At 40.7% G+C, this 21,038-nt stretch overlaps 1 protein-coding gene across 8 annotated transcripts in view; it reads left to right on the top strand.

Moving 5' to 3' along the window:
* The window catches only part of Clip4 (CAP-Gly domain containing linker protein family member 4), a 68,403-nt gene extending 54,006 nt beyond the window's left edge, over positions 1–14,397 (top strand). For 6 of the 8 annotated variants that reach the window (XM_090337223.1, XM_090337228.1, XM_090337227.1 and 3 more), the window contains 4 exons: positions 1,215–1,338; positions 6,626–6,687; positions 9,276–9,348; positions 13,841–14,397. In XM_090337223.1, the coding sequence (XP_090193349.1) occupies positions 1,215–1,338; positions 6,626–6,687; positions 9,276–9,348; positions 13,841–14,168 (587 nt within the window). In that variant the 3' untranslated portion in view covers positions 14,169–14,397. Of the gene's footprint in view, positions 1–1,214; positions 1,339–6,625; positions 6,688–8,898; positions 9,090–9,275; positions 9,560–13,840 lie in introns of those variants that run through there. The other 2 variants (XR_016536279.1, XM_090337229.1) reach the window with 2 other exon arrangements.
* The last annotated feature ends 6,641 nt before the right edge of the window (positions 14,398–21,038 follow it).

The following is a 21,038-nucleotide window of genomic DNA, read 5'->3' as shown; positions in this document are numbered from 1 at the left end:
CAACCCCAATTTGAGAATTCTTGCTCTACAAGTGTGTGTGGGAGAAGCATATAGTTTAATTACTTCAGTTTTTAGCTCTCTAGGAGAGGAAGTCATATCACTTTCCTTGAAGCCAGCCCTTTAAGTACTTGAAAGTCTTTCTGAAAATTCTTCCCCTTAGCTAACTTAAGTCTTTTTAACTTGGCTAAAAATGATTTTTATTTTCATCCTGAAATGAAAAAGTAATGGAGAAAAAATAGGCTCGCCATGATGGCCAGTGATATTTTAAAATCTTTAAAATACTATCTCTGCTGGGCACAGATGGCTTATGCCTATAATCCTAGTTACTTAGGAGGCTAAGATCCGAGGACATTGGTTTGATCTGAGAAGCACAGTTCAAAGCCAGACTGGACAGGAAAGTCTATGAGACACTTATTTTTAATCAACTATTAAAAAGCTGGAAGTGTGGGGCTGGGAGTTTGGCCTATGGTAGCATGCATGAGGACCCGGGTTCAATTCCTTGGTACCACATGCATAGAAAAAAGCTGGAAGTGGTGCTGAGGTTCAAGTGGTAGAGCTCTAGCCCTGACAAAGTCCAAGGATAGGGCTCAGGCCCTGAGTTCAAGCCCAGGACTGGCAAAAAAAAAAAAAAGCTGGAAGTGGAGCTATAGCTCAAGTGGTAGAATGCTAGCCTTGAGCATGAAAGCTCAGGGGCAGTGCCCAGGCCCTGAGTTCAAGCCCCACAACTGGTACTTCCTCGAAAAAATTATCTCTTGTTCTTTAGTTATTTAGGAACTTTTGTGGTGTTCTAATATTGAGATTTATATATTTTAGGATTTATATATCACTATTATATTACATTACTCCTGCAGAAACGCACTTGCATTAGTCAAGGACAGTTTCTTTTTCATTATAATTTTGAGATATATTGTGGTCATATTCTACTTGCATGATAGCTAATGCTTTGCAAATTTGTATTGTTACATTTGATTTTTTTCTCCCTTAATGTACCGCTCTGCAATTATGCTGGTAAAATGTTTTTTTTCTCTCTACTACTTTTCAGATTTTCAAGTTTTATTTTATAATTTTATCATTTGAAAGCTTAACGATCATGATGATCTTCTAGCATTTTGATCATTTGTGAAAATGTTAAACCATCCAGACTCGGGTTCATATAATAAGCATAACGACTGAGTAAAGTGCAGATGATTTTAAATGCAATCTTCATGTTCTAGGATACTGGTATGGTATAGAGCTTGAAAAACCTCATGGCAAGAACGATGGTTCAGTTGGAGGTGTGCAGTACTTTAGTTGTTCTCCAAGATACGGAATATTTGCTCCCCCATCCAGAGTGCAGAGGTGAGAAAAAGAATGCATGTTTAGCCATGTAGACTTTTCATAATTTTTATTTTTTATTTTTATTTTTATTTTTTGCCAGTCCTGGGCTTGAGCTCAGGGCCTGAGCACTGTCCTTGGACTTTCTCAAGGCTAGAGCTCTACCACTTGAGCCTCAGCACCACTTCCAGCTTTTTTTCTATGTATGTGGTACCGAGGAATCGAACCCGGGTCTTCATGCATGCTAGGCAAGCACTTTAACCACTAGGCCAAACTCCCGGTCCCACTTTTCATAATTTTTAGTAGCACACAAAGACCTTACTTTCTTGTTACTATATATAGCATTTATTATAATGAAAGATTTTTTTTCTAGGACTCATTCCTTAGCAATTATGTTAGGTACATATTTATATAATTAAACTTATGAATGCACATTTTGAGGCATTATTGTTTTCTTTTTTTTTTTTTTTTTTGCCAGTCCTGGGGTTGGGCTCAGGGCTTGAGCACTGTCCTTGGACTTTCTCAAGGCTAGCACTCTACCACTTGAGCCTCAGCACCACTTCTGGCGTTTTGCTATGTATGTGGTACCGAGGAATCGAACCCGGGTCTTCGTGCATGCTAGGCAAGCACTGTACCACTAGGCCAAACTCCCAGCCCCTTGTTTTCTTATTATTATCCTTAAATAGTAGTATAAAGGGGTTTTCAGTTCAATATATCACTTTGTAAGTACAATGCATCTTGATCAGTATTACCTCATTTCATTAGAATCTCCCATCTCTCCCAACCCCACCAAACCCCTCAAGCTACCTGGATGCATTTTCACATATGTATATTGAGTGTTATGACTGTGTTTTTCCACCCTGTCTCTCTCCATTTATCTACCCTTCCTTCTCTGACAAAACATTTCAGCTTTATGATATTTAATAAGTAATGAATTCATAATTAAGTAGTAGTACAAAGAGGTTTCAATTCAAAATGTCATCCCTGATCTTCATTTTGTTTAGCTGTAAGGTAGTTGTTTGAAGGCATTACACCGCTGGAGCATCCTTAGTCAGCTGGTTTGTGTGTATATGCACATAGTCCTGAATATCTTCATATATGCTTCTAATTTGGACCCAACTCCTATGAGTGAGTGAAGACATGTGTCTTAATTTTAGCTGAAAGATAGGTGGTGACCGGCTAGTTCACGCCTTCTTTCAAAGGGTTAAGCACGCACCTTCTCCAGAGAAAAGGCTCATGGAAAGCTAAATTTGACTTGCTGAGGATTTGCAATTTTAAAGACCTCCTTTCTTTCTCATTTGCAAACCCTATGAGGATGTGTAGGCTATTAGAAGTGGCGTTTGAAGCTTAGAACAGTGAGAGTAGCAAGCTTAATCTGTCATGCAAACAAAAGTAAAAATGCACTCTGATTGCTTCAGTCACATCCTAACTACATTAAATTTCCTGCCAGCAGGCACCCATTCATCCTCTTACAAACCTAATGGAACCAAAATGGCTTTTTTTCTCCCTCTGATTTCTTTCATTTTCAAAAATAGATAGGCAGTAGATCTTTGGGGGAAGTGAAGTTTCAAGGATTCATAGATAATAAACCACCTCGGTGTTTCTCTGTAAGGTAGTGGACCACCTCATGCTGGTTTTAAACAAGTTGAAATACATCTGTCATGAAATTCCAGGGCAAATATGGAATGCCTTTTCTCACGGTGCTTGGTATGCTTTTTAGTAGCTAGGAAATCGGACACTAATCTTTAAATAAGAGATAGCATGCATGGTATAATTACATTCATGAGACGAGATCTATTGTGACAAGTCTGGAAGTCACATCCAGACTGTGACTGCTCTTGAGTGAATTGAAGTTTATTTTTCTGTCTATTTTTGTCTTCAATCTCTGTATATTTTTTCCTGTTGAATAATTATGTATGCATTTTGTATTAATTTCCTTTGGTACTTGACATCGTTATTCCCTTCTCTCTAATAGGAAAGCTTCAGCATAGGAAGCTTTGTAGTTCATTAAGTATTTTCACTTCAGTGTTATTTGATCTGAATAAATGTTTGGCCAGATAAACCAGAAAATATCCATCCCTGTCACAAACTTCCACAGAGCATTGGCCAAGAGGTAGACTGGACTACTTCTCTCAGCTCTGCCCTCAGACACAGGGAGCCCTACAAAGTCTTTATCATCTGCATTTTGCAGGTGTGAAGAAACAGTGTTCAGGAGATAGAGTAGCTCTGCTAAAATTGCATGGCTTGTTAATGGAAGCATTGGGCTCAGCCCAGGTTTTTAAGCACTTTGCTCTTTTTCTTTCTCTTCTTGTCATTTTTTTTTTAATTAAAAAGGAACTAGTTAATGAATAGCAATCACAGAGGCTGGGTACCATTTTCAGCCCAGTCCCTGTATGGTCTATTTCTCTTCAGTAACCTTGTGAGGCAGGCCCTAGAAGGCTTCCTGTTTCTCAGATGAGGAAAGTATGGCCCACATTCAGAGCAGCCAGTCCTCAGCTAATCCCTTCCTGGGTACCAGAGCATCCTTGACTTTCCTGGATGCAGGTCTGGCCAGTGATTGGCTGGAGAGTGAAGTCCAGCTGAGTCACCTGTGGGCTTGTCCATTGTCCTCATTGGCACTTTGCTGTACACTCATCCATGTCTGCTGGTCAAGAGGGCTAGGTTTGCTTTGTGTTCCTCAGAGTATAGAGTTTGGTATATTCTGGACACAGTAAATATAGACCAACTCTGATTCTTAGTTCAGTTCAGCCACATTCCTTCTCATGTCTTCAGTTCCCCCACTGGTTTCCCCCACCTCTGGCACTTGGTTTTGCTTGTTTTCTGTTTTGTCTTCTTTAAGGTGGTGCCTATGAAAGCAACCCCCTCTTTGTTAAAAGAATCGGGGCTGTCTCTAAATGAACTGCTATCTCAATCCAGCTGCCTTCCTGTCATCTTCTGATTGTCTCATTCATCATCATCAAATACTATTAAATGTCTTTTTAGCATTTTGTGCTGTGCAAGGCATTCTATTCGCAAATAAAACAGACATGGTCTTTGATTTTGAAGAGTGTCTGATCCTAGCCAGTTGTGAGTTTGTTAAAGACTCCACTGATCTTCAGAACGAAAGGATTTTAAACTTAGGGACTGCTTCAGGAATGTCTTAAGGCCCGGTCACGACCTGCCCCTGCTTCTTTCTCCTCAGCCTTTAACTGGCCTTTCTGAATATTTGCCCACATAGCTTTCTGGACTCACCTAACATTACACAGCTTTCATTTGGTGTTTACTTTTTTTTCCCTCCTTCCCTCCGTTCCTCCTTCCGTCCCTTCTTCCATCCCTCCCTTCCCTTCCTTTCCTTCCTTCCTTCCTTCCTCCCTCCCTCCCTCCCTCCCTCCCTCCCTCCCTCCCTCCCTCCCTCCCTCCCTCCCTTCCTTCCTTCCTTCCTTCCTTCCTTCCTTCCTTCCTTCCTTCCTTCCTTCCTTCCTTTCTCTTTCTTTCTTTCTTTCTTTCTTTCTTTCTTTCTCTCTCTCTCTCTCTCTCTCTCTCTCTCTCTCTCTCTCTCTCTCTCTCTCTCTCTCTCTTTCTTTCCTTCTTTTCTTTTGCCTGCCTGCCTGCCTTCCTTCCTTCTTCCCTCCCTCCCTCCCTCCCTCCCTCCCCCCGTCTCTCTTTCTTTCTTTCTCTCATCTGTCGGTGCTGTCCCTGAGCTCTTTCACTCAAGGCTGGTGCTCTACCACTTTGAGCCACAGTTTCACTTCTGTGGTTAACTGGAGATATGAGTCTCACAGACTTTCCTGCCTAGGCTGGCTTTGAACCATGATTTTGAGACCCCAGCCTCCTGAGTAGGTAGGATTACAGGCATGCAGAACCAACACTTGGCTTCATTTAATGTTTTTATTAGTTATTATTGTTTTTACTATTTCTGTCTTTTTTTTTTTTTGCCAGTCCTAGGGCTTGTGCTCAGGGCCTGAGTGCTGTTCTTGTACTTTCTCAAGACTAGAGCTTTACCACTTGATCCACAGTAACACTTCTGGCTTTTTCTATGTATGTGGTACTTAGGAATCGAACCTGTGTCTTTGTGCATGCTAGGCAAACACTCTACCATTAGGCCAAACTCTCGGTCCCATCAATCAGTACTCCTTAAGAGAAATTCTTAGAAAACTTACTGGCTAGATCAGAAAACTTATTGGCTGATCAAATCCAATCTCATTTAAGACCAAATCTGGTCTTCCTTTCACACACACACACACACACACACACACACACACACACACACACACACGACCTTCATGAACACAGGATCTTATTGGTTCTTATCATTAGTTACTTATTTCTACTGACCTGATCACTTCTAGGACTCATGTCCTCACTTCAAGACTGATGATCTATAACTTGAACCATAGGTCCCCTTCCAGCTTTTTGCTGTTTAGTTGGAGATAAGAATTCATAGACTTTTCTGCTGGATTAGAACCAGAAGTCTCAGGCTCCTCAGCAACTACAGTTATAAGTGTGAGCCACTGGGGCTCAGCACCAAGTCATATTCTTTATATCCATTGGTCTCTTGTCATTTGGGGTGTGCTGTATTATATGATGTAAAAATGATGCATCTGGATTGCAAGATGACACTGCAGATACTGCAGGAGTTGCAGGATTTCTTGATGGAAATAAAATATGTTGGAGGAGGTGATTGACAAATGAAAGCCTTGCAGATTCAGGTCAGTAAGCAGTTGAAAGAAAATGAGGTTGTCATGATTGTCTTTTTAAAAAATACAGAATGATCTGAGGATTCAAAAATGAAAAGAATGCCATTGGGAAGGTGACCTTTACAATTTTGCTTAGCATTAAATATTATAGGCTTCAAATCATCTTAACTGTACAGTTTTACCAAAAAAAATCACACACAAAGTTGAATGTCTGTGTTCCAGTTTAAAGAGCTAGTCATGTTAAATTTGACATAAAATAAACATTTTTATATGTTTTTAATTTCATCTCTGAAGGACAAGCTCAAAAACAAATCACAACCCTATTTTAAATTAATTTATTTATATATTCATCCATTTAGTTAGTGCTAGGACTGGGGCTTTTCAGTGGTTAATTTGAGATGAATTTCTCAGTCTGTTTTTAGCCCCGATTGGCTTTGAACTGTGATCCTCAGATCTCAGCCTCCTGAGTAGGATTCCAGGTGTGAGTCAGTGATGCCTGGCTGAGTGAATTCTTTCAGATGGACTTTTTACCTGATGCTTAGTCTTACATAGTGAGGCCCTCTTCCTTCTGATTATTGCTCATCTTTTAAAAGCAGCTACTTTAATGAGGTCTATTTTGTTTGCTTTATTTGTAGATTAACAGATTCCCTGGATACTCTTTCAGAAATTTCAAATAAACAGAATCATTCTTATCCTGGTAAGATGACACAATTTTAATAAGGTTTTTGCTTATCTTTGCTGATAAATTTGGATTATGAAATATGAATGTCTAAATGTATGTATATATATGTACATATATGTATATAAAAGAGTAGATGGAGTTTATTTGTTGTATGGTTCATGTGGTCACAGATCAGGCATCCATTTCTTGCTTCTCAGCTGTACACATCACCTGTGTGGCAGAATCCCCGAGTCCCTTCCTATATATCTTCATGTTCCATGTCCCATCCTAAGATTACATTAATTTTTCCTTGTTTTATATTTTGTTAACCTATGCAGATGCAGATGTTCATTTTTGACTGTTGTCTGATATATTATTAGTTATCGGGGGTCATGCCATGTTTTTTATTATTACAAACTATGTCTGTATTATAAACTACACACACTCGAGGGGTAGATGTCCATATCTTTCACCCTTATAGGAATGCCAGGTTGAATGTGTGTATCTCTATTCATGTGTATACATGTGCCTAGCTATGTAGACATATGTGTGGAGGATGGGATACTCACTTCCATCAGCTAAGCTCTGAGTTTCTGTCCTCCTCAGTCTGATGGGTGTAAATAGTCTCAATTGTGGCTTTACTGCACATTTTTCAAATTACAGTCAGGATTGAGCCTGTTTTTACTCTATGGGCCATACATATGCATTTCTTTTTTATGAAATACCATTTCAGATTTCTTGCCCATTTTCCTTTTTGCTGCTTTGCTATTTCTCTTACTAGTAAATTTGAAGGCTTTGCTGTGTATTTGAAGTGCTAGTGTTTTGTTGGTCTGATATCTTGCCCAATTGATGACTTACATTTTTTCTTCTTTTGGGGTCTCTTTGATATCAGAAGCCTTTAAATATAGTCAAAAGACAACTATTTTATAGTTTGCATTTTTTCTCTTAAGAAATCTTTTCCATGTACATATACTCACATATAGAGATGTAGATATATTTTATATGTATAGACACATATATACAGACATGTCTATATATACATTTATATATACATATAAATCTATATTCATGTACACATATACATCTATACCTATGTATATATACATATACATATACATATGTGTGTGTGTGTGTGTGTGTGCTGGTACCGAAGCTTGGGCACTATCCCTTAGCATTTTTGTTACAGATAACACTCTGCTAATTGAGCAACAGCTTCACTTTTGGCTTTCTGGTGGTTAGTTGGAGATGAGAGTCTCATAGACTTTCCTGCCCAGGCTGTCTTTGAACCTCAGTCCTTACATCTTGGCCTCCTGAGTAGCTAGGATTCCAGGCATGTGACCTCTTGCGCCCAGCCTCCAAGACAGAAAATTTAGCTATTTCCTGTATTGCCATCTTCCTTCCTTGGCTTTCTTGTGTACAGCTGGTATGCTACCACTCCAGTTAATTGGAGATGGTGTCTCTCATACTTTTCTTCCCAGGCTGGCTTTGAGCTATGATCCTTCAGGTCTCAGATTTCTCAGTAGCTAAGATTATAATATAGGCATGAGCTGCCAGCTCCAGGCTCTATATTGTTTTTTTTTTTTTTTTAAGTTTTCTATTTCTGTGTTTCACATTTATCAATTTACCTGGAATTGATTTTGTGTGTGGTAAGGATTTAAATTCCATTTTACTTTCCATAAAGGTAACCATCTGTGAAAGAGTTATTTGTGTAATGCCAATTCTTAACTATTTGTTGAAGTTAACTTTATGACCTATAGATTTCACTATTGTTTCAGGTGTGTGGCTTTCATTTTAAATTCCCTGATGATGATGTATGGGGTTGTGAGAGTTTGTTAGGTTTACATTGGCCATTTTTTCTCTGGAGCCTTCACACTGTCTTTTCCATACTCTGTCCTAATCTCGTCTTATAAAGGTATCTGACATGTTGGGATAGGGCTCACCCCTGTGACCTCCTTTTACCTCTTTGAAGCGCTCTTTCTAAGTGCATTCTCGTTCTGAGGTACTGAGAGCTTCTGTACATGGACTCTGGGGAAGGGGCATGGTTCATTATTTGCAGAGGTTGAAGGACTGTTCTTAGCCTTGTCATTATATCTTCCTGGATCAGGAATTGTTCAGTCTGATGCCCAGTTAAATTGTGTTTATTTTCTGATTATTGAGTTCCTTTGTATACTAGGAATGCTAGATCTTTATCAGAGATGCATTTTGAAACTATTTTCTCTCTGGGGCCTGATTTTAATTTTTGTAAAGGTGCTTTCCACAGAGACACACTGTTGACGGATAGCATGTGTTCAAATGACCCTAATTTTAAGGAATAATGAATTCAGAATATTCAAGTAGTGAAGCTGGCAGTTCACATATGTCAAAGATAAACTTCAAAAGCTCCAAAAAGAAATGTCCTGATCATCTCTTTCTCCTTTATGAGCAGTTTCACCAGGAAGGTAAACTTAAAAAAAATTGTTAAGAAATAGAGAATTACAATTATTTTCTGTATATGTACTAGCTTCCTTTGTTTTTTCCAAAGAAACTGATTTTATAGAACATTGATATAAGAAGTTGAAAAAAACTTTTAGTAGGGACTGAAAAATATGTGTTTTTCCTCTTTTAACTTTAACTTTGATATTTAGGCTTTAGGAGAAGTTTCAGCACTACTTCTGCCTCGTCCCAAAAAGAGATCAGCAGGAGAAATGCTTTTGCCAAGTGAGTATTCAGAAGATGTAGAAAAAAAAAAACCCAAACAAAAACACCTTTCAAGATGAACGTGATGGAATTCTGTGAAGAAAGCAAAGTGGAATTTTGTATCTTGTACATTGCTCGGTAGAATTTTAACACAAGTGAGGAGTGATTGGTGTACTGAGTTTTCCCTCCCTCCTTTGCAAGCTCAATTAAAAATGTCACAAGTGGCTAAAAATAGCACAGTGCATATATTTTCACTTCTAAGAGGTTAGTACTTGTTTTCATTGAGTAGGGTGGATTGACGCTTTACTGAATCTTATCAGATTTGATGTAAGCTGGCCAGCTATCTGTCCAAGGAATTTAACTATCTGCATAGGGTAATCTTACAATTATTTAAAAAAATGCTCACATGTCTCTTTGTAGAATATACTTGCTCAAAAGCATCCCCAATTTTGAAAGCTTCATCTTGAGTAGCTGAGAGAGTTTTAAAGGTATAAAGTTTAACTGTATGCCCCTATTTACCGAAAATATTGGAGAATTCTCAGGCAGAATGGAAGAAACAGAGGAGACACCAGGAAAGAAAGAATCCAGAAGTCAGAAAGGTAGGGAGGATTCCTGTGGCATGAAGGACATGCATGATACACAGACTCCGGGGAAGGAACTCGAAGGCTGAGTAGCAGATACAGCTTGGCTCAAGAGGATCTGTTCACCTAGGAAAGGAATAGCAGTATTTACTTACTTTCTGTAGCTTCACTAGCAAGTGTAAAAATTGGCACTAACAACTGCTTAAGAGACAGAACATACTTTTACGGTGACATATAATCAATGTTTAGATTTGTTTACTTTTACTAATAATGCTTGTGGCCAAAATGTTTGGTGATTACTGACCTCAAAAACCAGAGACTGGTGCGGGTAGCAGGTAGGAAATCTGCCCTTGAGCTTAGGGTAAGAGAGGCAGAGTGGTGATTGGACAGTGTGTGTGCAGTCCAATCGATGGATTGTGGTGTTGCTGTAATTTGTAAGGAAATAAATGATATTTCCAGATGAAGCATGGAACATATAATCAGAGACGATGAAATTACTGGGTGAGAAACTCAAAAGTACTGGGCCAGAGGACATAAAAGGGGAATTATTTTTGTGAAAAAAAAAAAAACAAAAACAAAAACCCACAATCCAAACAGGTTCTGTTCTTTCAGAAACATTGTAGGATGGTGACAGTAATGCTGAATGCATCTCATTCAGTGGAAAAAGGGATGGGCAAAAGGGGGAAGCAACTCTGCCTTCAGAGGTGCATACACATCTCACGCCAAGCCAGGGAGGATAAGGAAAATGCGCTGGAGAGGCCTGAAAGGCATACGGTATCCATCCTCTCTTGCACAGTGTCCTGGGCACTATGGGATGGCCTCAGCTCTTCTTGCTATTGAGAACTGATGCTTGGATTCTGCCTTTGGATCCAGCCCATTGGCATAGGGTCAGCTCCACTGTAAGATGCCGTTATCTAGAAACTTCTACAATCTCGTGGCATGAGCTGCATCAATTCATGTCACATGTTTGTGTTTTCTGCCTTTGAATGCCTCAACACAGTTGAAGTCCAAACCTAAGGGGACAGCAGATGGAGCCTGCCTGGTCCACACTCGTGTATTCTCCTGATTTACCTCAGGGGAGTAGCTTCACAAGTGACTGTCACTCTCAGAACTCTGTGTGCATTTTAAAAAAGCATTTCCATAAAGAATAATAGCAATGTTTTTCTCCCTTGATGTTCCTGGCTTCATTTTTTTGGCTGGCTTAACTATCATATCCCACTGAAGTGCCTTCCCTAAGGCCTTAGAGGGAGGAGATTTCATTCTCCTTTTCTGCATACTCTTCACTTTATATTGTCGTTATTATAGCTTTTAACTCTATGCTGATGGTTATATACATATTTCCAGGATGAATCCTACATCTCCCATTTTGTAGGTGGCCAGTAAGTGTCGCAGGGTGACTAAATGGAATTCTCAAACTAAGCTGCACAGTTTGCTGGGCTTTGAAATACTTCAGTTAAAATCACAATCATTTAATACATTGTGCAGTTTACCTATATCATGGGTTTTGATTTAGATATTGAATTCACTTAATGGTTCCTTTCTTTCTTTCCTTTTTTTTTTTTTTTTTTTGTGGGTCATGGGACTTGAACAAGGCCTGGTGCTGTCCCTGAGCTCTTCAGCGCAAGGCTGCCGCCCTACTCCTGGGCCTGGGAGTTGTCCCTGAGCCCTTCAGCTCAAGGCTACCCTTGAGCCAAGCCCCACTTCCCATTTTCTAGAGGTTAATTGGAGATAAGAGTCTCAGGTCCTTTTGTGCCCGGGCTGGCTTTGAACCTTGATCCTCAAATCTGAGCTTCCTGAGTAGCTAGAATTACAGGAATGAGCCACTGTACCTGGCTGGTTTCTTTTTTTTTTTTCTAATGAAGTTTTTTTTTTCTTAGTTTTTGAAGGCTGATTATGCAATATTTGAAAAATTAGGGCCTGGGAGTTTGGCCTAGTGGTAGAGTGTTTGCCTACCATGCACGAAGACCCTGGTTCGATTCCTTGGTTACCACATACATAGAAAAAGCAGAAGTGGTGCTGTGGCTCAAGTGGTAGAGCTCTAGCCTTGAGAAAGTCCAAGGACAGTTTTCAGGCCCTGAGTTCAAGCCCCAGGGCTGGCAAAAAAAAAAGGGTTAAAAAAATCAAATGTGATAAAGTTCACCTATAACTTTGTCACCTGGATGAGATTATTGCTAGTAATATTTTGGTTTACACTTGGTTTATGCTTTTTTTGATTAACAGATATATGCGAATTTTCTGAGCTAGAGGAATCATGTTCTGTATGTCCTTAAGAACACTTTTTGACTTGATATCATGAACATAATCTCATAATCTTTAATAGTAATTTTTGTATTTTATAATACTAATCTGATATGGAAACATTTTTATATCATCATCATAGGTAAAAATCTAAATAATAAAGATGCCAAACCTTTTTATAAAATATATATATTTTATTGTTATTGGAGAGGTGTTGTACAGAGGGATTACAGTAACATAAGGTAATGGGTTCATTTCTTTTTGAACTACGTCACCCCTAGTTGTTTTTTTTGCTGCCCACAAGTTGTGTGGTTCATATTCCACATGATGTCTAGTGAGTACCACTGCTGTATTGTTCACCCTTCATCACCCACTTTTTCTGTGCTCCCCCTTACCCCCTCGAACAACAAAACAATAGCAACAACAATAAAACCCTCTTGTTTTCGTTTCTCAGAAAAATATTATTTTATATGATTATATGCACTAGCTATGGAGCCCTTGTGATTTATTCCTATAAATATCCTCCTCTGCTCTCACTGTGTGAATGTGTAGAGACCTTTATGATTTATCATGCCCCACTGTATTTCTTTTCTTTTACCATCCAGTGTGTTTTCTTGTGGATTTACAGGCACATTCTAGTTATTACAAATGAGGGAAACCATGGAGCCTGTGTTTCTTTGGGTCTGGTTTACTTAATGTTTTCCAACTCTTTCCATTTCCTTATAAATGGTGTAATATATATATCCATATATACATATGTATGTGTGTGTGTGTGTGTGTGTGTGTGGATACGTTTTCTTGATTTGTTTGTCCACTGAGGGATTCCAGACCTTAAAACACGAATCTTTCTTCCTCTTCCTCTATCTCGTGTTTCTGCGTGTGCATGTGTGGATACACGCATGTGTGCTTGACATAGGGTAAACATGCAGATTTTATTTTATTTTTTGTCGGTTGTGTGGGGCTTGAACTCTGGGCCTGGGTGCTGTCCCTGAGCTCTTCAGCTCAAGGCGAGCCTTCTACCACTTGAACCACAGCCCCACTTCTGGTTTTCTGGGGGTTAATTGGAGATGGAGTCTCCTGGGCTTTTGTTCCCCGGGCTGGTTCAGAGCTCAGCCTCCTGCGTAGCTAGGTGAGCCAGGGCGCCAGGCCGGGGTGACAGGTTCTGTGCTGTGTCTGCGGTGGGGAAGGGTGGCGTGGAGGGCTCTGGTTTTGGAGGAGAGGTACTTTGGGACCTGGTGGAAGAGTCTAGGTAGCACCCGTGGTTCTGGATGAGCTCGGGGGCCGCTGGGTGACGGTCAGGGTCAGTTAGCCGTGGCGGGCGCCCCGGGCAGGGGCGGCGGAGCGCAGAGTCGTCTGGAGGGGAGGAGAGGGACCGCGCCCGGGCGCAGCGGCAGGGAGGAGCCCGGGCTGCGTCCGTCCGTCCGTATTTCCCCAGGATGTCGACTGAACTTCTTTTCTAGCCGGTTTGTTTTCCTGTGAAGTATTTTTGAATGAAAGCAGAGATAGCGTCACCCTCGTGGAAGCGCCGGTTCCTCTCTCACAGTACTGACAGTCGTCCTCCTCGTGGGTTTGCGCGCGTGTGGTGCGCCCGGCCGGGGCGGGCGGACGGGGCGGGGAGGAGGCGGAGCGCCGGGCGCGGGCGCGGCGCTGGCCCGGCCGGGTCCTCAGGGCGTGTCGTTGCTTTGTGCCCGCAGGTCGAGGGCGGCCCTGCGCCGCAGCTGGAGCGGCTCGGCCGGCGGGCTGGAGGGCGGCGCCAGGCCCGGCGCGCGGCTGCGGGAGGGCGCGCAGGTGCTGCTCACCAGCTCCCGCGAGATGGCCACCGTGCGCTACGTGGGCCCCGCCGACTTCGCCGCCGGCGTCTGGCTGGGACTCGAGCTCCGGAGTGCCCGGGGGAAGAACGACGGCGCCGTGGGCGACAGGCGCTATTTCACCTGCAAACCAAACCACGGCGTGCTAGTGAGGCCAAGCAGAGTGACCTACCGGGGCATCAGCGGGGCAAAGCTCGTGGAGGAGACCTGCTGACTCGGATTCCTCAAGTGTGCAGTGAGCACATGCATGCACACACACACACACACACATGCACATGCATACATGCATGCACACATATGCTCACATATGCATTTATATGCACATGCACACACATACACACATGCTCATATATACACATATGCGCACGCACGCATGCATGCACGCACACATACACACATATGTTCATACATGCACACACGCATGCACATACACACATACACACATGCTCATGTATGCATATATATGCACATACACACACATTCACACACATGCTCATATATACATATATATGCACATGCATACGTGCATGCACATACATAAATACATACACACATATGCTCATATATATGCATATACATAATATGTATAGTATAAGATAGAATCCATGGCTCATGGCTGCTTTATTTAGCTTGAACTAGCCATCGTTTAAACATTGGATAAATGTAGTATAATTACTTTCCTTAAAAAAAATTGTTATCATTAAGAAAGGGTCAGTAGGTCACAAATAGGAACTTCGGAAATCATGATTCTTTTAAACACAATTTCAGAAGAAAGAAAGAAAAAAAAGCACTTTAAAAAAATTAGAAAAGCTTTAAAAAAGCTTTATGTTCCCAGGAAAATTCTGGGATACATTTTGTTGTTGTTGTTGTTTTCAAAAAGAGAAGAGGCCACTAGTGGGTGGGCTGCCTTCTCTTTGCCCGTCGTCTATGCACATCACGCCAGGGTCCCTCCCTCCCACTGCTGTGATTGTGAAAAGATGTCCGGATGCCCTTTTCCTGTCACGTGCTTTTCGAATTTTTCTTTCTCTCTCTGCTTTGTTTGTAAGAAGCATCTTAAGGGAGTGGTGGCTTGATGACAGGAGTTTTTGTTGTTGTTTTTTAGGTCAAGTCACTGCAAAGCTTGGAAATCTGTGTTAGACTTGGGAGGTGAACTATCTGGCTGCACTTCTCACCTAAATGCCAAATAGCCAACTAAACTAGTTGGTTAACAGAACTAAGACTGAATGGGGGAGGGGGCTGTCCTGATGTGGCCCAGACTCTTCCTCTGTGTGGTGTGTGATCCTGTCATCCTATCATTGTTGCTCAATGGCCTCCTCTATATGAATTGCAAACCACCAATAGTAAGAGTTAGGAATTCAAGTCAGATTCTTTTTGCATATACTTATTTTATTTTGTTACTGGATTGATGTATAACACACAAACAGCACTTTTTTTTTTTTTTGTCAGTCCTGGGGCTTGGACTCAGTGCCTGAGCACTGTCCTTGGGCCTTTTCAAGGCTAGAGCTCTACCACCTGAGCCACAGCACCACTTCCCACAGAGGAATTGAACCCTGGTCTTCGTGAATGCTAGGCAAGTACTCTACCACTAGGCTAAACTCCTAGCCCACAAACAGCATTTTTTAAAACATGATGATACTGGTACAGTTCTCATGCTTGGGTTCTAGCTGCTTGGAAGGCTGAGATTGAGAGGATAGTGGTTTGAGGCTTGTTTGGGCAAAAAGTTGATAAGACCCCACGTCAACCAACAAGAAGCTTGGCCCAGCAAGTGCAGAGCCTTGGGTTCGAACCCTAGTATCACCAAAAAAAAAATTAAAAGTACATAAATAAAATAGATACATGTATGATGCACTTTCATCCTTTTGGAAATATAAAAAATATTTTGTATTTGGTTATTTGTGTACATGTCCATATTTTTTGAAATGTTTGTCTCATTACTTGTGAATCTGGTGTGTTTGCTGTTTTCTGTTTCTAGTATTGGGAGAGTTTGGGGGTTATTAACCTACTGAACATGGTTGTATTTTCATTTCTCTTCCTGAGCACATGTTAACGAGCTAAGCTTCATAACAGAGTGATGTAACCTTGTCTCATTGATGTATATCGAACCTTCTGTCCTATATGTGTAGAGATTTATCTTTTATTGCAAATATTTAGACCTAAATCTACCACTGAAATATTGGAACAGTTTGCTTTATAAGATTAAAAGTATTCTTCAGAATGGAGCTTGCTGTGTGCTTAGAAATATAATAGGCTGAACTATTTTGCAATATACAGTTTTAAATCAAAATTCTGTCACTTTGTTGCCTTTTTTTTAAAGTATGGTATTTCAAATACTGCTAGACTTATTTCCTGAAATACACTTGCAAAATAAGGCTGCTTTATAACCAAGGAATATTTTTATTGATTGAAGAAAATGACTGTGCTGTGAGTCAAAGTAAACTTATTTTATTATATAGATTATTTCTTTAAGACTCTATTTATACCTTAATATAAAATCCATGAGTAGACTGAACTTGGGTGCCCATAATTCTGCCCATTAAATATAAAACAGTGTAAGTTAGAAATAGTGACGCCAATGCTGAATGGGGTTTGGGAGGTTAAAAACAAAAACAAAACAATTGTTCTCTTAATATTTAGATTAGGATGACTAAATTCATGTCATGTGTATGTTTACATAGACTCTCCAGACAAATTAGTGTTTCCATTTGTATTTCACTTATTAAATGCCACTGAAAGTTCACTCCTTGAACATTAATAAAAGGGAAGCTGTTTGGTTTTGTAATAGCAGTGTGTCATTTACCCTGTCTCTTTCTCTCTCTCTTTTTTTTCCCCAGTGAGTCAGGAGCCAGGTGCTCTGAGTGTCCTTATTTCATAGAAATCCTTAGATTTATTTCATCCTATGAAGCATCTTAAAGTAGTGTCATGAACTTTATTCAATAAGTAAAATAGTGCCTTTTAGCCATGTGCCTGTGACATTTTGATGGACAGCCACTTAATGATGAATTTCTACAGTTCTATACGATTATCTAGTTTATACAAGTTAGATTTTTTTTTTTCTGGTCGTGGGTCTGGGCCTGGGTTCTGTCCCTGAGTAGTTTAGCTCAAGACTGGTACTCTACCACTTTGAGCCACAGCAACACTTTCAGTTTTCTGGTGGTTAATTGGAAATGAGTCTCATAGGCTTTCGTTCCTGGCTTGGCTTTGAACAGCGATCCTCAGATCTCAGCCTCCTCAGTAGCTAGGATTATATGTGTGAGCCACTGGTGACCGGCCAGGTTGGACATTTTATACAGAGTGAAACATGAAACTTTGAATTTAGATAAAATAGAGTCATTTAATTTCTATTAAGAAGTTTTGTTTGCATATTTCAAGGCAATGGGGAGAGGGGAAAATTTTAGGTGATGGCTCTCTGTGCTCAAGATGAGCGCTCTACCACTTGAGCCACAGCACCACTTCCAGCTTTCTCTGAGATTTTTAGTGTTTTATTGAGGCTCTTAGCATAACATGTAACCTGTTCTTAATGACAACTAGTGCCTTTAAAAAAATGCTCATAAGGGCCAGGAGTTTGGTCTATTGGTTGAGTGCTTGCCTAGCATGCATGAAGACCTGGATTCAATTCCTCGGTACCACATACATAGAAAAAAGCCGGAAGTAGTGTTGAGGCTCAAGTGGTAGAGCTCTAGCCTTGAGAAAGTCCAAGGACAGTGCTCAGGCCCTGAGCTCAAGCCCAGGACTGGCATAAAAAATGCTCATAAATCAGGTATAAGTTCAGCTCTAAACTACTAAATGAACCTAGAGATACATGAGTCTGTTGCTATAGGGATAACTGCACTCACATATACCTCTATAGATTTCTTTGTCAAGAAGAATTTAGTCTTAGAGCTGGCTGTTTGGCCAGGCTTGTTTCAACTAGCTAAATACAATCCAGAATTCTACCTACCTTCTCTGTGTTAACTTGGAACTGTAGGCATTTCTGAAATGTGACAGGTGTGAATACCCAATGCTGTGTTGTCCTTGACCCATGTCAAGGTTAAACCCTTCCAGTCCACTCTAATAGGGTTCTTCACAGCTTTCTTCAAAGTTGAACGACCTCACTGATGAACTAATTATGTTTCACATAACAAATCAAATCAGACTGACCTGGAAATGAATCCTGTTCAAATTTCATGTCCAGCTTCAAGCCCATTCTTTCTGTCACCTCCCCCTATTTTTTTTCTTCTCATTTGGTTTCTGAGATCATCTGAAACTCAGTTAACAGTGTTAATGGCTTTGGCTGCCCTGATGGATTATGTTATGAAGTATGGGTGTCACTAATATCTTTTGGGAAAAAAATGTCCCCAATTAGACTTTAAGAGCTGAACAAGTCTTTCTTGATGTCAGGGAAGTAGATTTTTTATCTTGTAGACAATACAGAGCGCTATTAAGCAACAGAGAAATGTGAAAGCTTCTATTCACCTTTAAATTTTTTTCTAATAAAAATTGGTTTCTAGTAAGAATACTAATATATGCTGCATATCACTTACAATATTCTAATATTTCCCAAGTGTTTTTTTCTATTCCTTGAAGGGAACAACATTAGAGAATAAATAGCCTGAGAGTCTACAGACACACTCCATATGCCTTGATGTGTGACAAAGGAAAAGCCAGTGGCACTCCTATTTTGGTTTCTTCCCCATCACTACTGCTCACAGATGCATACATGAGAATGGTCCATTTCCCCTGTCTGTAAAGGCATTTCTTTTGAGAACTTTGAAATACTGTGTAAATATTGCTTTGTGAATAATGCAAAAAAGATTGAAATGTTTAAACATCTGTTGTTTCATGATGTAGGAAGTTTTTCATGGGTTTTCACAATCACATCTTGGTGACATATTTGAAATGGTTATTCTTTCAGATTCCCCACTTCCAGATTTACCGTAAAGTTGTGTTATTTGGGACTTTTCTTTTTTAAAATTTTGAATGGCACCCGGTGGCAGTGATTCTCTGTGAACTTGCAGAGATTCTCTCCCCTCCCCCTCCTCCCTCTTTGGTGGGTCATGGGGCTTGAACTTAGTCTGGGCGTTGTCCCTGAGCTCTTCAGATCAAGGCCACTGCCCTACCCCTTGGGTCAAGCCCCACTCCCATTTTCTAGAGGTTAATTGGAGATAAGAGTCTCAGGTTCTTTTGTGGCCGGGCTGGCTTTGAACCTTGATCCTCAGATCTCAGTCTCCTGAGTAGCTAGGATTACAGGCCTGAGCCACTGCTCCTGGCCAGAGATTCTTTCTAATAATATGGTATTTGGGAGAGAAGACTCTTCAACAGGCACCTGGGCGCACTTGTTGAAGAATGCCAGAATTTATGCATCTGGTATAAGCCCAGCACCTGGCTCTTTCTGGGCTTTTCCATCTTACGTTATACCGGTGATTAGGGGGTAAATGTTAAGGTTCACCTGGCACAGGTGAAGCCTTCTAGAATTACATATTTCAAAATTAAGAGAGTGCTTTCAGATCAAATTCATTTTTTCAGTGAGAAAATTTGCTATGACTTGACTGAGTTACAGTGGGAGGTGATTGCAGTTTAGGGACTAATCTCTTAAGTCCTGCTTATTATCCTGTTTACTATTTCTCAAGCAGTTGTGAGTGCTAAACCATCTTGGAAGATATCATCATTTGGAATTTTATTTATTTATTTTTTGTTGGTTGTCGGGCTTGAACTCTGGGCCTGGGCACTGCCCCTGGGCTCTTTAGCTCAAGGCTAGTACTCTACCACCTGAGCCACAGAGCCACTTCTGGTTTCTGGTGGTTAATTGGAGATGAGTCTCACAGACTTTTGTGCCCCAGCTGTCTTTGAACCAGTCCCTAAGCCTCTTTGTGCTCAAGGCTAGCATTCTAGCACTTGAGCCATAGCAGCATTTCTGGTTTTTGAGCGATTAATTAGAGGTAAGAGTCCCACAGGGACTTTTCTGCCCGGGCTGGTTTTGAACAATGATCCTCCGATCTCAGCTTCCTGAGTAGCTAGGATTATTGGTGTGAGCCACTGGTGCCTGGCTGGAATTTTATGAATATGATATTCATCTATATTTGGCAAATAACCTCTTTTACAATGCAAATTCAGTAGGGAGAGTTGATATCCTAATTGCGAAGGTTTAGTATGAGTTAGTTCAATGGGATTATCTTTTAACTGACAGAGCAGCATTTAGTGGTGGAGAGAAAGATGCTTGTAAATGATTGCCTACAGGGAGGGAGTAGGCTTTCATAGACTGATGGAGGGAGTGTGGGGCTCTAGGAAGTAGGTGTGGGAAAACCCACACCTGTGGCTCTTGCAGTTTTCTGAGGGTTTTTTTTTTTTTTGTGGGGCGGGGGGATGTCATGGGGCTTGAACTCTGGGCCTGGGCATTGTCCCTGAGCTCTTCAGTTCAAGGCTACCACCCTACCCCTTGAGCCACAGCCCCACTTCCCATTTTCTGGTGATTAATTGGAGATAAGAGTCTCACATTCTTTAGTGCACCAGCTGGCTTTGAACTGTGATCCTCAGATCTCAACCTCCTGAGTAGCTAGGATTACAGGCATGAGCCACCTCGCCTGGCTATTGTCTGAGGTTTGACTGGCAAGTGCCCATATCATATGTAAGAGTAGCATTTAATATGTTACAGCACAGACAATACTGTTTTAGTTCACGGAACTGCTTCTCCCCAGTAATTGTATGTATTCCTATTGAACTTATCAACTGTTTCAGACTCCGAAGTTGTAGCTAAAAGATTTTGGACTTGAGGAATGTACTAAAAATTAAATACACCTGCTCAGGATACCAAATGGAAATAAGATCATAACTGTCTCTGTTCCTAGTCGTCTTTTTGATTTCAGGACATCATGTTGAGGAATTCAGGAATGCTGGTGTGGTATTGTGTGTTCACACAACAAGAGAGACCATCTGCTGCTGTGAAATTAACAGTCAAATTGTGGGTTCTTTAGGGACTCATTTAGAAAATCATTAGCTAAAGACAGATTGACAACACACTTCATACAATTTTATGGATCTTGTCATAGGAAGCCTATTATTTAGAGTAGTCTGAATTCATATGCATCTTGTTTTAGGTCTTTGAAGCTCA

The sequence above is a fragment of the Megascapheus bottae genome, chromosome 7, assembly GCF_031878675.1.
Source record: "Megascapheus bottae isolate mThoBot1 chromosome 7, mThoBot2.hap1, whole genome shotgun sequence".
Taxonomy (NCBI): domain Eukaryota; kingdom Metazoa; phylum Chordata; class Mammalia; order Rodentia; family Geomyidae; genus Megascapheus; species Megascapheus bottae.
The sequence above is the reverse complement of the archived record's forward strand: the minus strand, read 5'-3'. Positions and strand labels throughout refer to the sequence as shown.